The 19,566-nt window shown below is 42.9% G+C and overlaps 1 protein-coding gene across 9 annotated transcripts in view; it reads left to right on the top strand.

The window, feature by feature from the left end:
* robo1 (roundabout, axon guidance receptor, homolog 1 (Drosophila)) overlaps positions 1 to 19,566 on the top strand; it is a 218,689-nt gene that overhangs the window by 71,956 nt on the left and 127,167 nt on the right. For 4 of the 9 annotated variants that reach the window (XM_085796062.1, XM_085796061.1, XM_085796053.1 and 1 more), the window contains exon 2: positions 4,001 to 4,090. The exons of the other annotated variants lie outside the window; for them this stretch is intronic. In XM_085796062.1, the coding sequence (XP_085652188.1) occupies positions 4,001 to 4,090 (90 nt within the window). The remainder of the gene's footprint in view (positions 1 to 4,000; positions 4,091 to 19,566) is intronic. 9 annotated transcript variants of the gene reach the window in all.

Genomic DNA, 19,566 nt, shown 5'->3' with positions numbered 1-19,566 from the left:
GTGGTCTTGTCATCACCACTTTCACAAAAATAGTGAAGCTCAAAGAATTCACTTCTGAATTAGTGACCTTAGCAAGTCTGCTAAGCTATGCTAACTGCTCACTCATGTTACGTATTAATCACATTTTACATATGGAACTCTCAGAAGAGCAAGCTGCCACATGTCAACAGTTTTTTGTCTTCACATATGCAAGTACACAAGATCTCCTTATTCAGACAGCACATTATGCATCTCTAGACGTCAATCTAAAGGACTCTGTGGTTAAAGAGTGTTTTTACTTGTCTTTCTCTCTCTCTCTCTTTTTTTTTTAGAAAGCATTACTTAAGAACTTATACAAAAAAAACTACTCCACTTTGACTTTGTCCTTTTTTACTCTCCAGCGCAGCAGTGTGTGCTCACTGCATATGTATGTATTATCTCAAGGCCTGATTAAGTCTCCATTAGTCATGCAGAAAACAAAGAAAGTGTAATCAAAATGGAAATGAGTGTAATGGTGCTGTGGAAACAGACGAAGCAGACAGACTGGCTTCTGCTGAAAATACTTTTTTTTTTTTTGGTACTCTTTGTCTCTTTTTGTCTCTTGTCTGTATTTAATAATTTTGAAGACAATTGAATCCAGGTCTGAAATGTTGAAGATGCTACTGAGATAGTTTTATGGGCTTGAATCTCTTGAGCCGGGACATTTAAATATTTAGCTCTGAGAATGAAGGTTACTGTATGAATGCAAGAAGTGAGAGTTCATCGGCTTTGCGCCACAATTAGCATTCCTGTTGGCTGCTCATATTTTCTCACTGTCATCAGACAAAAAGTAAACAGATGTTAGGGGAGAACAATTTCCAAGAAACCAATTTAATCACTGAAATTGCTCGAGGTCATGTTACAGAAATATGCCGCCTCTCTGATCAGGCTGTGTGAAGGAACTTGTCCTACAGCAAACAATCAGTCAGTCCTGTTAACAAGCCCCAGAGTCAGACTCCCCACACTCATCATTTTAAACCCATCCATCACCTATACGAGCTGCCACGGCCGGAGCGCTGCTGCCAATACGTGACAAGATAACAATGAGACAACAGCTAGCCCTCTCCAGCTTCTTCATTCACATCTATTAAGAGCTCCCAGCGTTTGTCAGACTAAACAACCTCCACTACGAGGGCGATAAGTTAGACATCAGGTTTATTGTCGTGTCAGGTTGTACAGAGGCTAAAGTGCTGATGGGTCCGCATCGACACAGCATTGCAAACACCCACTCAAGTCAAATCTGGTTAGTTTGAGTCAAGCTCATAATTCAGTATGAAAACAGAGCCAAAGCTCCGGCCTCCGTGGAGCCCTGCTGATTGTTCAACGAAGAAAGGCCTGTGGCCAAGGAGAGAGGGCATGCTCTCATGTTTGATGGGGGGGTGCAGGACTTATAGTCTGGGGCCCAGGAGGAGTGACTGGAGGGGGCACAGGCCCTCTCCTTTGTATCTTTTGGAAAGCAGTCAGTTATCTGCACATGTGTCCCCATTAATTAGCCAACATGGGAGCTGAGGCTAGAGGCTGTGTTGATGCTAAAAGGGGGTAGTGAGGCAACACTGAGGTCCCGACTTTCTGTCCCGGTGCCCCAGGGGCAGCTGGGTACACCACCTGTTAATGAGCTCTGAAGTGGTCACTAATTGGACCGCTGACTGTGGACCACCCAGGGAATCAGATGGACGGGGAGTCCACACGAAGACATAAAGGCCTCCACAGTTTACAGGGCTCAAAATATGTGTTTTATCTGTTTACTTGTACGTATATAAGTGTATTAATTTTGTCCTAATAGTATTAATTATGATAAAACCGTCTTTAGGCAAGGCAAGGCAATTTTATTTGTATAGCCCGTTTTTAAATGTGTGTTTTCTCACCTCATGTAAAACTGATGCTCTGGGGTGGTGCGTGGCGCATGCCCCATGTCTACTGTACATGGGGCATGGCCGCCCCATGTACAGTAGAGGCTACAGTCCTCAACGCAGGCGTCCCCGGTTTGAATCATGCGTCGGGCAGACCTTTCCTGCATGTCATTCCCCCTCGCTCTGCCTCCCCCTTTCCTGTCTATCTCACTATGAGCTATCAAATAAAGGCAAAAAAAAAGCCAAAAAAAAAAAAACTGATGCTCTTAGATACAAGGTTTTTGCAGGACATTGACAACTATTATTATTCAGTCCAGAAATCAAAAATGAACTTGAATGTTCAGTGTATAGGCTTAATATGTTGTGTGTTTTTTTGATGATGTTGTTGAAACATCATCAGACATGCACCTCTTGTTTATTGGTTTTAGTCGGTAAATGGATGCCAATGAAAGTCTGTGTATGTTGTTTCAAGAAAGAGCACTCCTTGTTTGTAACACATTTGTATTTTGATACTTGTCGCAGCCTGCAATTGCTGTCAGTGCCAAACGACTGTTTTGACAGAAGCAGATGTTGCATTTGAGTTTAATTTGTCTGTTTACAACAGTTTGAAAGCACCACATACTGTAGCTACATCCCGCTGGTGTCACTCTGCAAGTGTCAGACCGAACATCAGACTCTGATTGATGCGTGTGTTTCTTCATTTCAAGCACGTTTCCATTTCATGTTTTGTGTGTGTCGTCGCCGAACTTCCTCCATGTGCATGTGCCTGACTAACCGACGTGGTTGTTTCAGTGTGACACAGAGGCCCTGCTCTCCTGTAGCGCTGTCACTCAGACTGCTGCTGTTTGGGTAAACAGATAGGCAGAGCAAAGTGCCAGATAATAGCTTTGGCTCAGCGTGAGGCCCTTTAACCGTTACATTAATTGCAGCACTACAGGAGCAGCAGTGGAGACGTGATCACTATTTTTTTGTTTTTACTGTTATTAATGTGTCCAAAACTGTTATGAAATGGGGTATTTGGGTCATCACTGTGTTTGCAAAAGTCCCCTTTGATTTATGCTGTCAATTCTCTAATGGTGGGCGGGATAGATGAAATGATGGGTCGCCCTCTTCTTCACACTCCGGTGATCTAAAGTACTCTCCAATGAACAATTCTGTCGGCCCGTCTGCTATTTATCAGAAGTGATGCCAGATCTCATTGAGGAAGCAGATACTTCCGACAGACTGCCACTCAGTTAGCTAAAGGGGTTGGATGCACTTTGATTAAGATTCCTCTTACCTCCCCAGCCCAACCTCCCTGCCCACATTAACCCCCTGTCAGCGGCCCACAAAGAGAAAGGGCATTGCTGAGTCTGATTTATTTCACACAGAGCCATCATAAGGGCACAGTTGGCCAGACATCTCCCCCTATAAGCCACATACACCCCAAGCCCTGTTGGCCTCTCTTCTCCTCGCCCCCCCCCCCCTCCCACTGTCCCGCCCTCATGCCGCCTGTCACACACGCTCAACCTGTCACACTGAGGAAGACACAGGCACAAAGACCAACCTGAATCAAAAGGAGCTGATTAGCAGTTAATGGCGCATCATTGTATTTGCATCAGGACTGTGTGCACAGTGTGTGTGTGTGTGAACGCTGAGTGGCCGTTGTCAATCACGCAGTGGCCCTCCCCTCCTCTGTCCTGCCCATGTGTTCCCTTTGGGGTCCAGCCACTTATGGCTATTGACACCCTCACACTTAGACTCAAGCTGTACACAGGACAACAGGACAACCTCCTGCTGAGCACAGAGAGAGAGAGAGAGAGCCTGAAGCCTGGAGACTGCACCAGCGCCTCCTCCTAATGGATCTATACCCAAGAACTGATTCTCACTGAAATTATCAATAATTCTGTTTACCCCAGACACACAGACTGAATTTATACACAGCTGTGGATGTTTGGTTGTTTATACTGCAATGTGGGTGTTTGAATTTTGGAGCCAGAGACAGATTTTATTTGGATGGAACCTGGCACTTCTCGGTGTGTTCGCTCTCTGCTCGCTCCAAGGATGCAGAGGGCAAGAGGTTTGGACCGTGGGTGGGGAAAGTGGGCAGAATATTTCTGGGTTCTCAGTCCCTGTGGTGTTATTGTTGACAGACATGGGAGTCGCTGAGCAAGGGGTCAACGAAGAGGCAACGCCAGCTCCCACCACTGAACAGGAGGAAGACAACTCTTTGGGCTACACAGGTACCGCTGCTGTTTTCCCATTACACTTAACACTTTCCCCTCCCACTCACAAATGTGTTGCTTATTTGTGACTTCACTGGGATGTTTTGACCTTCACAGTTTGAGGCCATTTTCACCTTCACTTGCTGAAGATGTAGAGTTTCTCTGTGCTATCTTTAAATGTTTAAGGTCTATACCTACAGGCATTTTGTGATATCACAGCTTGTTTACATGTGTAGGAAATAGGGCCGGGACTTTATCGCGTTAATTACGATTAACTAATTACACGAAAATTAACGCGTTAAAAAAATTAACGCATTTTAATCGCACTTATCAAATTTTTTTTCAATTTTTTTCAATTTTTTTTCTCACGTGTGTCTACGTGCGGTGCGCCGCACGCGAGAGAGGCGGCAGTTTGAGAGGCTGACTGGCAGAGATGAGAGCTGGTGAAACGCTAGCATGGTTATTTAACACACCATCTCTGATCTCTGCCTGCACATAGATACACAGACACGGGCGCATGCTAAATGCGCTATATAGCGCTAATTGCTCAGCTGCAGCGCTATATCTATGACCTGTCACTGTCACAGGTGCAGCTCATCTCATTATGATAGGACTTCACCCTCAGAGTGCTCTGTCTTCAGACTGTCCTGACCTGTCCCTGAACATCACACAGGGACAACATGGAGCTGCCTGTGTGATTGGTTACTGAGTTTTATTAATGTTTACATCAGGCTGAGTTCAACAAATCAGTTTATGCTACTGTGATTTAAGTAGCCTAGTTAAATACTACAGTAATCATCATAGTGTATTGGAAGGAAAGACCATTTAATCTGTATGTATCAAATATCGATTAATGAATGAATCGATAATTTGCATCCCTAGTCTGTTGGTCTTGGTTAAGTACCACCTTGAATGCTTAAGCTTATGTATTCAGTCATTCAATGGTATACTAAAATCCATGTGAAAAAAAAATGCTTCTCACTGTTCTCAGGTCAAATATTTATATGCGATTAAATGCGATTAATTAATTACAAAGCCTCTAATTAATTCGATTAATTTTTTTAATCGAGTCCCGGCCCTAGTAGGAAACATTGTGTAATTTTTTTCATATCTCTGGACTTCTGTGAGTGTGAGAGAAAGAGTAGGGAAAAAAAGATTATTCCAGTCAGAGTGAGTGACGGAGATCTATGATCTGCTGTTGTTGGATACACACCTGCAGCACATAAACAAGTTGATTCTTGTTTAAAAAATGACTAGGTTATTGAAAACATTATATCGAACCATTAATCATTAGTAATTTGATCAGAACTAAAGAGTTATTTCCACAGCTTCATGACATGACTCAGACAAAAACAAATAAACTGATCAGCATCAACATTAAAACCAGTCACCTGTTTTAATGTTGATGCTGATCACTTTATAATCAGAGACCATGTGTTGTGCATCTCAATAATTATACAAAAGTGCTATACACAAGTAATTTCTGTAGAAAAGCAATCAAAGTGATTACAAAATGCACTCAGAGGCCGGTTGTTTACATGTTTCAATCAGACATCAGCCCACATTTAAAAAGTCTTGGACAGAAGAAATGAGCCTCAGTGTTGTTGGACATCAAGTTTCCACATGTGTTGCCATGGCAAATGGATGTTTCAACACAATCTCGGTGTTGTGGCTGCTGCTAAGAATTTGGAGGAGAATGTTTGGAGAAAATGAGGCAGAAAGAATCAGTTCCAGTGCATCAGCTGATTTACCAATATCTACTCAGACCATAGAGTTCTGCAGGGAAATAAAGAGGTGGAATTGGGTGTATTCACCTCAGGGACTGATGAGCACACACAAATAAATAAAATCTGGAGAGAATAAGTGATGACGCATGTGTTTTTGTTCATTTCTTCTTTTTTTTCTTTTTTTGAGTGGCAGCTTTTCCTCCAAAATGGTGAGGGAAGTTTTCTCTGTGTGTTGTCACAGCGAGCAGACCTGCCTCCCTAGGTGATTTACTGGACCTCACACAGCTTCAAGAAAAGTGCAGAAAGAGAGTCCAAATTAACTGTCCAAACCTGTTTTGATGTTCACCACTGTGTGCGGTAGCTTGGCAGCTCGAGTTTATTTTGCCTTAAACTCAGATAATAGCCGACAAACCCAAAGAATTATCATCAGCATCGCTCTGTGTCTTTTTTTTTTTCAATAATGTCAAAACATTTCAAAAGTTTGAGCCCAAACTACTATCAGCTCTTGAATCTTTAATTCAAACTCAAAGTCAGCATTTCTCCCCACAGTTTCCATTCCTTTAACAAACTTTAACAAACTTCACATGCTCTCAATGAGAGTCTAAGAGGAAAATCATGTCATATCTGCCTCACTGCATTTGGGTCCATCTTTAGAGTGATAAATCTGCCCGGTGGACAGTGCCAGGAGTTCATCTTTAATCTGGCCATTTAATCCCATCTGTGCATGAAAATGAAGGAAAGCGATCTGGCCCAGTCAGTGAATTGGAAATGAGACTAATGTGCCTTAATACCTCAGTCTGCCTCTGATAGAATAAAGTGGGCGGCTGCCAGGGACTCCATTTTCAAGGAGCGTGACTCGCTGACTGGTACGTGAGCATAATCTTGACAGCTGCCAGTTTTTAGCGAAGGTGAAAATGGAGTGCACCTTCAAACGCTACAATGAACAATCTTTCAGGGTCCGGCTTGTGTTTGCATGTGAGTCTTTGCTATGTGATCTCAGTAACCTTCGTGGAGAAGGAGATTCATTGATTTATGAGTAAGTTCCCCTGTTTACACAAAGTAAAGCTGTTGTAGCATCTGAAAAAACAGGATAGAGGTGTGTCAAGTTGAAGGAAGTAACTTTTTACCAAAGTAACCAGTGCTGAAACCTGATGTTCCTGAATTCATATAAAACTTAAACCGGCTGGCACAGTACTAAGCAGTGACATTGTAATGTCTTACACCCTCCTGGGACTACAGTCCACTGTGACTCTTATAAGAAACCACATGCTGACCTGAAATTTGCAATACATTAGAAGTGTTTTTTATTGGTCCCCTCAGACACTGACTCTCAGCCAGCTCTAAATTGTTTCCTGATATCAAAGAGCTTTGTGCAAAACTTCATTCATAATGAATGAGGCTGACCTGTGTGAAGGCGGTGGATTAGAGAGGCCTGCTAAAACTCTTGCACTTACATTCTGCTATCCTCTGCTTGGCAGGCAAACGCACACAGAGGAGACAGGTCTTTGCCTTGACATTAAAGCTGAGCGTGACTTCAGAGAGCACATCAGAGCTCTAACCCTCGCTCTCCGCTGACAGCGACCATTGCGTTTCTCACAGATCACAAAGGACGGCAACTTCAGAGGGCTGCTCTGTTTGTGAGGTTATGGAAATAAAGATAAGGAGAAAGTGAGGGAACTGAAGGTTGCCACACTGTCATCACTGATTGGCTACAGAATAAAGAGACCAGACTGCTGTGATACCACGTTTTATCTTCCCTCAAACCTGGTCGTCCTTGAATGTCTAGAGAACACACCATTCACTGTACAGACGGAGGTACAGACGAGTCAGAGCAAGTCTGAGTCTGAGCTGTTTGGGAGGTTAATACCGCTGAGCCAATCACAGATTTGATAGATAGCGGAGAAAATATCTATTGTCACACACAGTGCAGTGCAGCCTCTTACCTCACATTTCCCTGATGGAAATGGGAATGTTGCACGGCCTGTGAAAGAAATAAAACAGTATACAGATAACTTGGATAACCTCTTCACACCCGAACCCTCAGAGGTTTCTCCTGTGTGTATACACAGACACATACAGTATGAACACTCAACACTAATTTCCACTTGAGTGAAGAAGTGCTGGTTGACGTGGCAGGATATAAATGATTCAGTTTTAATATTGTCCAATACCAAGACATCACTTGCTCCAAAATACGGTGTATTTCATACAGCTATAGGGTTATTTCGCTGAGGAAAAAGTGCCAGACTGGTGTTAGCAACCTAATGGTGGTAATTATACAGTGAAGACCAAGGGATGGATTAGGCAAACAAGACAGTCAGTATGTATTTTTAGGCAGATATGTTTTTTTCTTTTTCTCTCTAGTTCTGGACCTCTTTCCTTTGAACAGGTGAAACCTTTTTTTGGTTTATTTCCAAAATATCCCAGACTGAAGCATAAGACACGTCTTTCAAAGAACATAAACAACACTCAACTGATCCTGACCTCTAGCTGGTATAGTAACACAGTCTGCCATCACTGCGTTATGAGCACAAAGTGTTGTGTGACACCATTCTCTCAGCTGACACTTTGTCACATCACACATTTTCACCAAAGGCTACATTAGCAGTAAGCCTTATTTATACTTCAGATGGAATGCACCATCCAATATGAAGCGACATTCAATCAACAAAGCCAGTTGTGAGTGTTGGTAATGGGTGATGGGTTTTTGTTAAGCCTGTGTGACTGGATATGGCAGGTACATAGAAGTAAACCGTTTGGTGTTCTCTAACGGCTGAGTGGTGAGTGTGCTTACAGTACATGGTTGTAAAAGCCCTGAGCTGCCAGTCCTTGGTCAAACCCCTACACTCTCCTTCTCCACATTTTCTGTTTGTCTTCACACTTTCATAACCATGGAAATGCCTAAAATATATTTGTAAAGGTATAAAAACAAATCAAACAATCAACAACATTAAAAACAATTTCAAACAGTCCACATGTGTCAGGGTAACACTTGTGCACAGATTCTGTAAATACATGCAAAGCAAACCCACTTATATCTGAAAGGAGCTTTTTAAAAAATGTATTTCATTAGATAGATGATCTTGAGTAAAATTTATTTTGGAGATAGGATGTATTTTAATTTTATTGTTCAAATTGTTTGGAATTTGTTTGTGTGGATTGGACAAGGCATTTGGAAACACCACAAACTTCACAAGTCCATACATACACACACTGTTCAGTTCATTTGTAGATCATGAAAGACACGTCTGTCAACCGGACACTGAAACTGATTTCTCCCCGTATTTAGTTCCCTCTCTTGTGACTGACTATTTTCTTTAAGTGCATTTTATTCCTTTTTTCTGACCTAGATTAACCATAAATTTGCATATTTCCATCTTTTATGAGAGAACTGTGATTCTATAAGAGCTCTGCAGAGTTACTGGCTGATCAGAAATCAGCAGTTTGTTCACAGGCACATGGACAAGATGAACAAAAATCACAAAACAGCTCTCTCTGGCTTTCTAAATTTGTGGCTCACATTCATAACCACAGGGAAGTTAAATATAACCATAGCTGTGTCCCAATTCAGGGGTTGCTCCCTTTGGAGGCTTCATTTGAAGGCTGATTGCTTCACAGCAGCGATGCTGCCTTCTTTTCCTGAGCAACAAAGCATCCAACAGGTGGATCCCTCATGGCGATCTATCCCAGGATTCTTTGCACATTGGTAATGAAAGCAAACAAGACAGAGCCACTTTTGAATTTAAGTATAGCGTTTCTGCTCAGTTCCACAGCTAACAGCACAACTATTAAAACCACAGGCCTTAAACTTCCAGAAAAACGTACATGTTGTCATTGTTGCTAGGCGACAGGAGCGTTGCTTTGCGATACATTTGTAATGGTGGGCACTCTGTAACTCCTCTGTATGCCAGACAGTCTCATTTCAGTTCAGCCTTCACAGATTAGGATAACTACAAGGCACGTTAGACCACCAAATGCCCCTGAATTGGGACACAACTCATTTATTTACTGCAATGAGAATATGAACAGCCATGAGTGTACAGTGGCTTCAGAGAGGAGCTGGCTGTTAAACAGTATCCTCTGCTTTTTTTCTTTTCTTTTATTCTTGTAGCTCAGTGGGCGGGGACAGGCTGTCTGTTCTCTCCTTTCTGAGGTGGAGGTGGAGGTGGAGTGCTCTGTGTCTTAATACATGGCACTAACAGCTTTTCCATGAGAGAGATGGAGAGCTCTGTTCTCTATTCGTCCTGTGCTCTCATTACCAGGCTGTTGCTCTGGCCTTGAGTCCCCACCCTGAAAAACCAATTTCCTTGACAGTGTCACCCCCACATATATTACCCAAGAGTCACCGCTGCATCAGCGTGTCACGTCTCCACGACCCTCACTTATGCTCATCAGCCTTAGTGCCCAGGTAATCATTAAAACAGGAAGGCCAGAGAGTGCTACATGTCCAGCTAGCTGCACTCCCACATATTATACCCAGCACTGCAGCAGCACTCATTTCCTAGCAGTGCAACAATAGAGAAAGATCCCTGGCCATGCCTGGAGGAGCAATTCACTTGAGATATAATTAGTTATAACCGTGCACTAATGTCCTGCATGCATCTTCCCCAGCCTCTGTGCTGCTGAGGCCAGTCAAGGTTTTTTTTGTTTTTTTTTTCCCCCCATCCAATCTCTTTTCAACTCCCTGATCCACAAATGGGTCTATTAGCAATTCTTGTCAGGATAGCGAGTGGAGTAATGTGGTCAAGAGGCACTGAAGATTTGAGCTGGGAGTTAGCACAAGCACGCAGAGGTCGAAAGCACAAAGAGTATGAAGTGAGAATTAAATTAGAATATTCAGATTCACGTTTCTAGTGTCCTCGTGATAATTGGGAAGAAGATTGGATAAGTGCTAATAATCAGCTGCTGCTGCCCCGTCAAACACACTTTAATTTCTACATGAATGCATGAGTGTTTTCTCAGGATGTAAATGGGTTACACTGTTCACCATATCAAAGTGGAGAGGAGAAAATGCCCTGGCTTCTTGTAACTGAACAGGAGTTGGTGGTTCACATAGACTTGATTTTAAAATTGCTGCGTAATCTGTGACCTCTCTGTTTTCTATCTCTAACATGTATTACAGTGGTGTGCAGAACAGTCCAAAGTGTTGCAAGAGATGATGAGGGAATTAAACGTATCACACACAGCACCAGAGTCATGCACGTACAGTGTGTCACTGGTAACCTACTTACCATCATCACACTTACAAGTAGATTCGGTTTGTTCAAATGTAGATTCTGCTGATCAGCTCATATTTCTAAACACTTGGTTGTACGTGTCATACAGCGTTTGGAGTAACATCTCCATGCTGCAACAATAGTGTCAATACCAAGCCTCTAGCTACTGATGCTATTGTTACACACCCCACAGTGTCGTTTGAGGAAATGTTGGCCACACTCAGTATCACATCACATGACTCACACTGACCTCAAAAGATTTATCTCGCATCCCATAATCTTAACAAAAGAGACAGGAGATGGAACCATTATGAACACAGACAAATGATGATAAAATTATAAAAGTCTAATGATATCTAGATATATGGCTTTTATTCTAGCTTGACCTGAAAAGGTCTATAAGCTTTCTGTCCCCCACTGGAAAACACTTATCGCACATGCGCACAACAAAGCAAGTATGAATGAGTGGAAGATTGTGTCCAATTATTCAAGAAGGCAAACTAGTGCGGACAACATTGTATTAGCATAATAGAGCAATAAAAAAAAAATTATTCTCTTAAATAACACCACTGAGACTAATATCGTGTAACTTTAGTTGTCTAACAGCTGCAGCTGAACAGCTGCTTGGTTGTGCTGAAAAGTCTTGAGGCATAAGGCATGGATCATAAAGTCCAAACCACAACTTCATCAGCTAGAGAGTTAGTTATTTCTGTAATAATGAGTCCGGAGTGTTGTTAAAAACCGAGAGAGTGGTATTTACCTTATACTGTGTTGTCCATACAGTCCAGATGATTTATGTCCTTTTCACATTTTACAGTACATTTAAACACATGTATGATATGGTCAGCCAAGTTGTAATCATCATGATACACTTCATGTAATTCACTGTAGCTGCAAATGTAATAGACACTACATCCTTCCTAAATTATAGATTCTTTATTTAACCCACCCACATCAGCTTCTCTGTTATTAGTCCTGATGAAACGGCGTGAGCAGTTTATGTGTTCTTTTCCAGAGGTGCCTTTGCTTGCAGATCAATTAGGCCTTTTTATGAGCAAACAAACGAGGAGAGCACCTCCACCTCACCAACAGCCCGGTGTGCTCCTCCCAGCAGAAATGACTCCAATAACTGTCAGCCATGAGTGACGGCTTGATGATCTGTAAAATCATTGCTCGTTTTATTAGTGGTGATATGACTCATGCGTAGTCATGTTGACGCTCAGCCAGAGCGGGGCCAGTGTTAGGCCTGTTTCTCTGAGAGTCGGTGTGAGCTGTGGGGGGCTGTGAAGCCTCAGCAGTGTGAGTCAGTCTCAGCAGGGCTCAGTGTTTGTGTGAGAGAGTGGAGAATATCAGGAGATTGAGGAGGGTCTGTGTGTGTGTGTGAGTTGGGGGGGGGGGTCTGTAAATCTGAGCAGCACCTGCTCCCAGGACTCTGGCGCGTGGTGTGAGGTCAGCAGCACCAGATATCCCATCGATCATATTTATTACATTCATCACAGCGCCAGTTTGTTTTGGCAGCTGATCGCACCAGGGAAAGAGAAAGAAAGAATAGGCTTTTCATTTGAGAGACGGGGGAATGCTTCTAGCATGAGCAGCGTCTTTGCATTTTTCTCAGTTCAGGGTCTTCGGAGAGAGATCAGTCACTGACGTTGGCTCTAAGGCCTCACTGAAACCACAACTGCAGCAGAATGATATTCTAAGTACAGTTCTGGAAAGTTTCTGGACGTTGTAACTTTGAGAAAAACAAAATGAATGTCCCATCAATTCTCGGCTCTGTGGCACTTTGGGTTTGCAGTTGAAGTTTGTCTATATTGAATTTGTGTTTTTACTTGATTGATTGATTTCTCTATGATGTGAAAGAAAAAAAACCATCTGAGTTAGGAATGTTTATGTAAGCCTAAAAAAAGCTGCAGGGAGTAGTTTGATCTGGGCATCGACTGACATTTTATCCACAGAAACTCAGTAGCTTGTGGTTGAAAGGATAACAATGTCCGCTTGTGGCTGGTCAGTCGATGCGCCACTTTGGCCCAGACTGAAATGTGTCAATTTAGTGCCATTATATTTTGAACATCCATAACCCACAGAGAATGAATACCAATGACTTTGTTGATCACCTTACCCTTTCATTTAAGATTTGATTGACAGTTTGGAATTAAACAACAAAACAACTATTGGATTGATCTTCAGGTTTGTCGATAGATCTTCAGTGACAGCCCGACTCGTCTAACGCCATCATCAGTCACATTTTTCTACTGCTGCTACTTCGTCTTTGTTTTACAACATAACACCTGCAAAATTAATTTCCATCAGCCTCAGCTGGTAATTAGCAAATATTACCTCGTTACCAACCAAAATAGTGAGCAGAGAAAACATCATGCTTACTGATCTCTTTTATTAGCAGCAACACTAACAGCATGTTAGTTGTTGTCTTTGATATTTAGCTCAGAGCAGCAAAAGCACGGGCTCACAGAGCTCCAGATAATCTGTTATCATCTCAAAATACAACGTGTGTTTTTGATGAAAAGGGAATTGACTCAATGTGGATAAACTGTGCAACTGGTTTGAACACACTCTCACAATGTGTGAGTATTTTATCAACTATAATGATGCTCTTCCTCCGTTTCTCCCTGCCTGCCGTCTGGTTCAGCCACATCTGAGAGTCAGTCGTATGGTTTTACGTTAGTGACAATGTCCTGAGTGTGTAGCTGGCTCCCTCTGAGTGAACACTAACTGAGTTGTTTCAGCTGTCACTGTCAGTGCTGTCACATCTGCACACCCAGAAAATATTTACTCACCGAACAGCCGAACAAAAGGCCCTTTTTTCAAAAACTAAGTCTTAGCAGCTGAAGCATCGGACACAGGGGCGATTCCAAAAGACCACTCTCCCAGTCACTTGACTATTCGGACCACATTGTACATAATGCAGTTGCAATGTATCGCTTAGATATAATGAAGAGGTTTTTGAGCTCTTGCTCTTGATCGGGATCTTGTGATTGGCTGAGGTCCAGCAGAGATAAGAACAATAGAATCTCTCGTTACCCACGGTCGGTCAGTAAAGCTCTTCTGTCTCTAAACCATTTAAGCCAATTAAGCATGAAACACAATGCTGCTTCATTTTGCCATTGTGCATTTCTATGTGAGAAGGAGCAAGGCCGAGCTGCGTTCGATAGAAAAACAAAAAAAGAGTACTTCAAGGACAGAGATAGTTAGATTTTGTTTAACTGTGCTCAGATATTGTCAGTCTGGTATGCCACTGTACCTGCACGTATAGTGATGGCATGGAGATTTGAGTTGAATAACATAGCAAACCTCACATTTCTCCATATGCAACACAATCTCACAGGAGCTCAGAGATTAAACGGAGGCAACCAGTAAACAACAGCGCTGCAGAGCTCCAGTGCACCAGCTCCGTTCTAACGTCCGCCGCCGCCGCCGCAAATGTTCCACCGACTGACTGTATTTTGATGTTGCTGCCAGGATGTTATGTGATAGCTGGGTTATTTTAATCAGCCTCCACAGGCCATGTCGAGGCTGACGCTAAACAGATGCTAATGTGAGGCCCATTAAAAGACACAGGGAAAAAAAGGGGGATTCAGTGTGCGCAGGCAAGCGGAAAAGCAACAGCCTGTTTATCGCCTCATCCCGCTTTGTGCTCCAAACCTCGTCGCGGCATCCTGTGAAGCGCCCCCCTCTTTCTCTCTTTCTACTCTCTCTTTCTTTCTCCTCGGTGTCGCCCACCCCTCCCACCCCGCCCCCGCCTCACATTTCTTGCAGCAGCGTCATGCATGGGGGCATTCCCTGAACAGGAACAGATTTGTTTAGTTTGCTGTCATTTTCTTTCATTGGACCCCTGTCTTTTTTTTCTATCATGTCTGAAAGCTGAACAGAGAGGCTATAGTGAGAAGAAGAATGTTCTCCCTCTTCTGTTTATGTTTTGTTACACTCTGCTTTGCATCTTACTTGCTTTGTATCGCCTGTCCCTTTTTTCTCTCCCCTCTGGCATGCTCTCAATATGACAGTGACGAGACTTCTTTTTTTGTCTTGTCCGCTTTATAAAAGACTTTTTGGCTCGTTTCTGAGGTTCGTCTTAGTGGGTTAATGGTATTTATTCTGGGTTATTGCCCAGACTGATACATTCTTGGGCTCTGCTGTGGAGCTGAAGGGCCAGAGTATTGTCCACAGTGGACAGGTAAGGAGAAATGGTCCGACAATCACCGCGGTTGCTGTTGTAGACGTTCCAGGAATATGACAGGACTGCACTTAACGCTTCACTTTCAATCTCTGCTGACGTGGAAATGTCTAAAGTCGCTTTAGTTTAGTTCGACTCCAACTGTGCTTTGAATTTAACTCACAGTCATTTGGCCCTTGGCAAACACTGTTGATGTGCGCTCTACACTTCATATTGATTAACTTTTTTGCTAATCAAACCTTTCATCAGTCACTTTAAGCACCAGCCATCTTATTTTTTGGACATGCATCAAATGTTTGGCTGGTCTGAAGTTAGAAACATTGCAGAAAGTCAGTTCAAGTCAAACTTAGTACATTTCCTCTGATGACAGGGGCATGTGCAGTTAGATGTGACATGGTTTGTGCTCCTGAAGCCTCATCACTCCCTCAGCGACCAATTAGAAATGATTAGTTGCCTCTTTTAGCAGTGACACACTAACACCGATGTGATCAGACATCCTCGGGACTGCAGGTCTTTTCCTCCTCTCCCCTCCTCTATCACTTTCCGTCTCTCAGCCCCTTCCTCTCAGCTTTTGTGTTCCCCATGTTAACAATCTGTCATCCCACCTGAAAATCATCTCCTCCTCCGCACATCCGAGCCGTGACAGCGAGGGAAGAGGCTCTCCTCCTTGCATGACAAAGCAGCCTTGGTTCGACGTGATGTATCCTGCAGACTGCGTGTATCAATCACGCAACAGTTACTTCCTACAGGAAGTTTTAAAAATGACAGATTTCCATATGTTGTAAGAGATTGGATAAATGTTGGCTCAGCAGAGTAAATGCTATTCCATATGTTTACATTTCCCTGTTGAGGTCGTTGAGAAGAGGTGGACAGAGCTATAAAAGATATCTGATCATTGTCGGCCCACAAAAACTACAAATTTGAGTTGCTGTTTCATAAAAAAAAGAAAAGTAGCGTAATGAATAAATAAAAAGATGCTTCCTCAAGGACATGGCTCGGATGATAAAAGGCTGTATAGTGAATGTGAGGCAAGCGAAGTATGGTAACCATCCAACTGAAGTGTCTGTGGGAGGAGAGATCAAACATACTGAACCTGTGAGTGCCACACTCTGTCCAAGGTGACTCTAGCTGCTACTTTGACAAGTCTCTGTTTACCTCCTAACATATGCAGGAGGTGAAACTCCAGCTGGTGGAGTGTTAAGTCCCAGAATGCATCACTTTTTCTGAGTATGGAGAAGATTTTCCTTACTTTTTGGCCTACTTGGGAGTGCTAAGTTGTTTGTGTTCCAACAGGGAGTATCTTTTTGAGAGGGTTTTTTTGTTGTTGTTTTTACCATCTTGTTTGGTGCGCTGTGGAAATGGGAATGAAAGCCATTAAATAGTCTTAGTCAGGGAAAAGGGAATATGGGCTCCTTCGCCTCACCCCGCCTGTGTGTCGCCCCATCACCGCTATGCTGAGGGGGCCTAAGGTTTTGTGTGGGAGTCCAACACATCTGAATAGAAGCCCAGCATGTAGTCTACCGTATCCCCCGTCCTGCTGCATGCATAGAAACATCATAGGAAAAGACCGAATGTCCACAAACTCTGTTTGAATATTAAAAGGAGAATTATCAGAGATGTAAAAAAGGACGGGAAGATGAGAGACAGCCTCTCCATTGAGCAGTGGGATGGCGAGATGGAGAAGGGAGTGAACTTCACCATGCACATTGTATATAGCGTTGCTCTCATTAAGATCCCATCGTCCTCCGGGGGGGAAACATTGTCACTTGATTTGGGGAGAGTCGCCAAGACTGCAGGGGTTTATGTATTTGGCAGATCTCAAGAGTAGCAGCACGAAGAGCTCTTGGTGGGAAGTGCAGCAATGTAACTTGCAGTTTGTTGCTGTTTTTGAGAATTTTCAAGAGGACCTTTGGATTGGATTGTTTATTATTTCCCACTTTTTCAAGGAATACCTGTGATGTATCCACGGCAACAGAGGATTGTGGAATTTGCTTGACGTTTCTTTGCAGAGACAAAAACCAGCCACTGAACTATACCAGAAAGGTGTGGTTGCATGCGCTCCCTCTGTCTCTTGTGTTGTTCACACACATCACCATGCAGATTGTGTGTTTGCTGGTGGTGCTCTTCTCCATGCTGGTTATGCTGGGAGTTCCTAAAGACCATAAGGGTCCACACGGAGCCCACCGCATCACTGGGTCACACAAGTCTCACTGGTGCAAACGGCCACCTAATAATTTAGGACTTCACCAAAACCACCAGACTCTGAGGCACTCCCACAACAAACCACACAAATGTAACCAGATCTTTCACAGTAAGTACAAGTACAAGAAGTGCTATATTACATAACTGTCATCCAGAACATAATGACACATCGAATCTTTGAAAGTTGTTTTGGTTCCTTTCAGAGCTCGAGAAAGTATTAAAACCCCCGGGGGTGCTAAGCAGCCAGGGATGGGCAGGTTTTAATCCTTTTGTGCTTTGTATATACTTAGAAGTTGTTTAGAGTGAAACGATACTGCTGTGGTGTTAGAAGCTCTCTGCTGCCATTTCAGCCCTGACGATATGTCGTTTTTCTTGCCTCTGCTGGTGCAATCAAGGTTGCGAGGGAGAGGGAAGAGGGAGGACAGAGAGCCTCCCTGTTCCCGATGCTCACACGCCACAACTTGTGGCAGTCCGTGATTTTTTTCTTTTCTTTTCTCTTTTTCTTTTCTTTCCTCTTTTGACAACCGTAGATTAAGGGTGAAACCAAACCTGAATACAACAGGATCTGATGCAACATGAAACTGCGAAATTGTGGTGAAAATGTCTGTCGGGGTCAAGTCCAAGCGCAGCCCACAACAAAGTTAATAAAGTTAATCTCTGTTTTACATATTTCTTATTTATTTATTTCTATTATTTGCTTTTTATGTGAGAGAAGGAGAGGTGAGATTACTAAAATGATCTGCTTGTGTCTGTTATGTCTGTTATTTTTTCTTCTCTCTCTCTCTGCTGTTCCACTGAACATTTAAAACACTCACATCCTCTCGTATTAATCAGCTCTTTCAGACTCCCTCCTATCCTGGTGGGTCTAAGTGGGGACTTTGCTGATAATTGCTTCTATGTTACAGTTCCCTGCTGCTGGCTAGAGGAAATTTTACGATTTGATTGGTGGTGTTCAGCTGAACAGCCACTCTGCAGATCCAGGGCTGCAAAAGCTATCAGGAAAACAGGGCACATAGGACCAAGTGGGAATGGAGTGTGTAAAACTGTAATATAATGCACACGGATGATTGAGAAATAAAAACATGTTTGGAGTTAAAAGACAGACTTTGGTCTGAATATGTAAGTTGGGGAGCGGTTATGATTGTGTAGGCTCCAGCAGGAGTCTCAAACGACTGCATAGAGACATATAAGGATCACTGAGGGGGATAATGAACCGTTAATGGAGATATAAGTACATCTTTTACATGAGGGTAACTTCTTCCTTCCTTATGTCTAATGACTACTTCTAAAGTGCTTGCATTGTTGTGCTATATGGTAATTGCTGTCACGCTCCTCCTAATTGCTCTTTATAGACTTTGACTTCTGATTATGCACATTACACCCAAACACTCTTCCTTGCACCTAAGTAATTTAAAACAGCTGCATGTTATTTCAAAAATATGGATCGACTCAGTGGATACATGGGCTTGTTAGTCTGAGATCGTTGCCATTAACCTGCATCTTCATACAGCACAAATGAGCTTAAATTAGCCATTTCATTTACAGTAATCTAGGATCGTAGTGTGAGAGAGTAATGTGAAAAAAAAAAAATATATATATATGACTCTCTGTGTTGTTTCCCAGTCAACTATACTGAAACTGTGAGAACAGATGGTCGTCAGTCGTGGGTGTTTTCCGAAAGAAGTTTCTGTTTGACACTTGGAACAACCCCTGAGCTGGATGACTGTGTTACTATGGGCGCTATAAGAGGACATACATGCTGTATGCTCAGTGGACTCAGCTCCTGCTGGATTATTGCAGGCGGCCTTCACTGGAGGGCGCTGTTTGGTAACAAATGTTCAGTGAAGCCAACACACAGACTCAGAGCTGCGGCTGAGCAGATGAGAGTCCGCTGCTGCTGCTGCTCTTCTCTCTCTCTCTCTCTCTCTCTCTCTCTCTCTCTCTCCGTCTCTTTTCATGTCTTCCACACGTTTTACATATTTTAATGCAACATGACTTCTGCGGTTATAAATTAGCCATGTGAGCCAGCTCTATGTGTAACGCTGAATCTGCCTCAGAGGCTATAGGATAAAGTTATTACACCGTGTAGAGAAGAATGACTTCTGAACTTCTGAACTGAAAAAAAAAGTAAAATAAAGATGCGAAACACATTTCATAGTT

The sequence above is a fragment of the Trachurus japonicus genome, chromosome 13 (assembly GCF_045865225.1).
Source record: "Trachurus japonicus isolate A0001 chromosome 13, Traja_1.0".
Taxonomy (NCBI): Eukaryota; Metazoa; Chordata; class Actinopteri; order Carangiformes; family Carangidae; genus Trachurus; species Trachurus japonicus.
The sequence above is the reverse complement of the archived record's forward strand: the minus strand, read 5'-3'. Positions and strand labels throughout refer to the sequence as shown.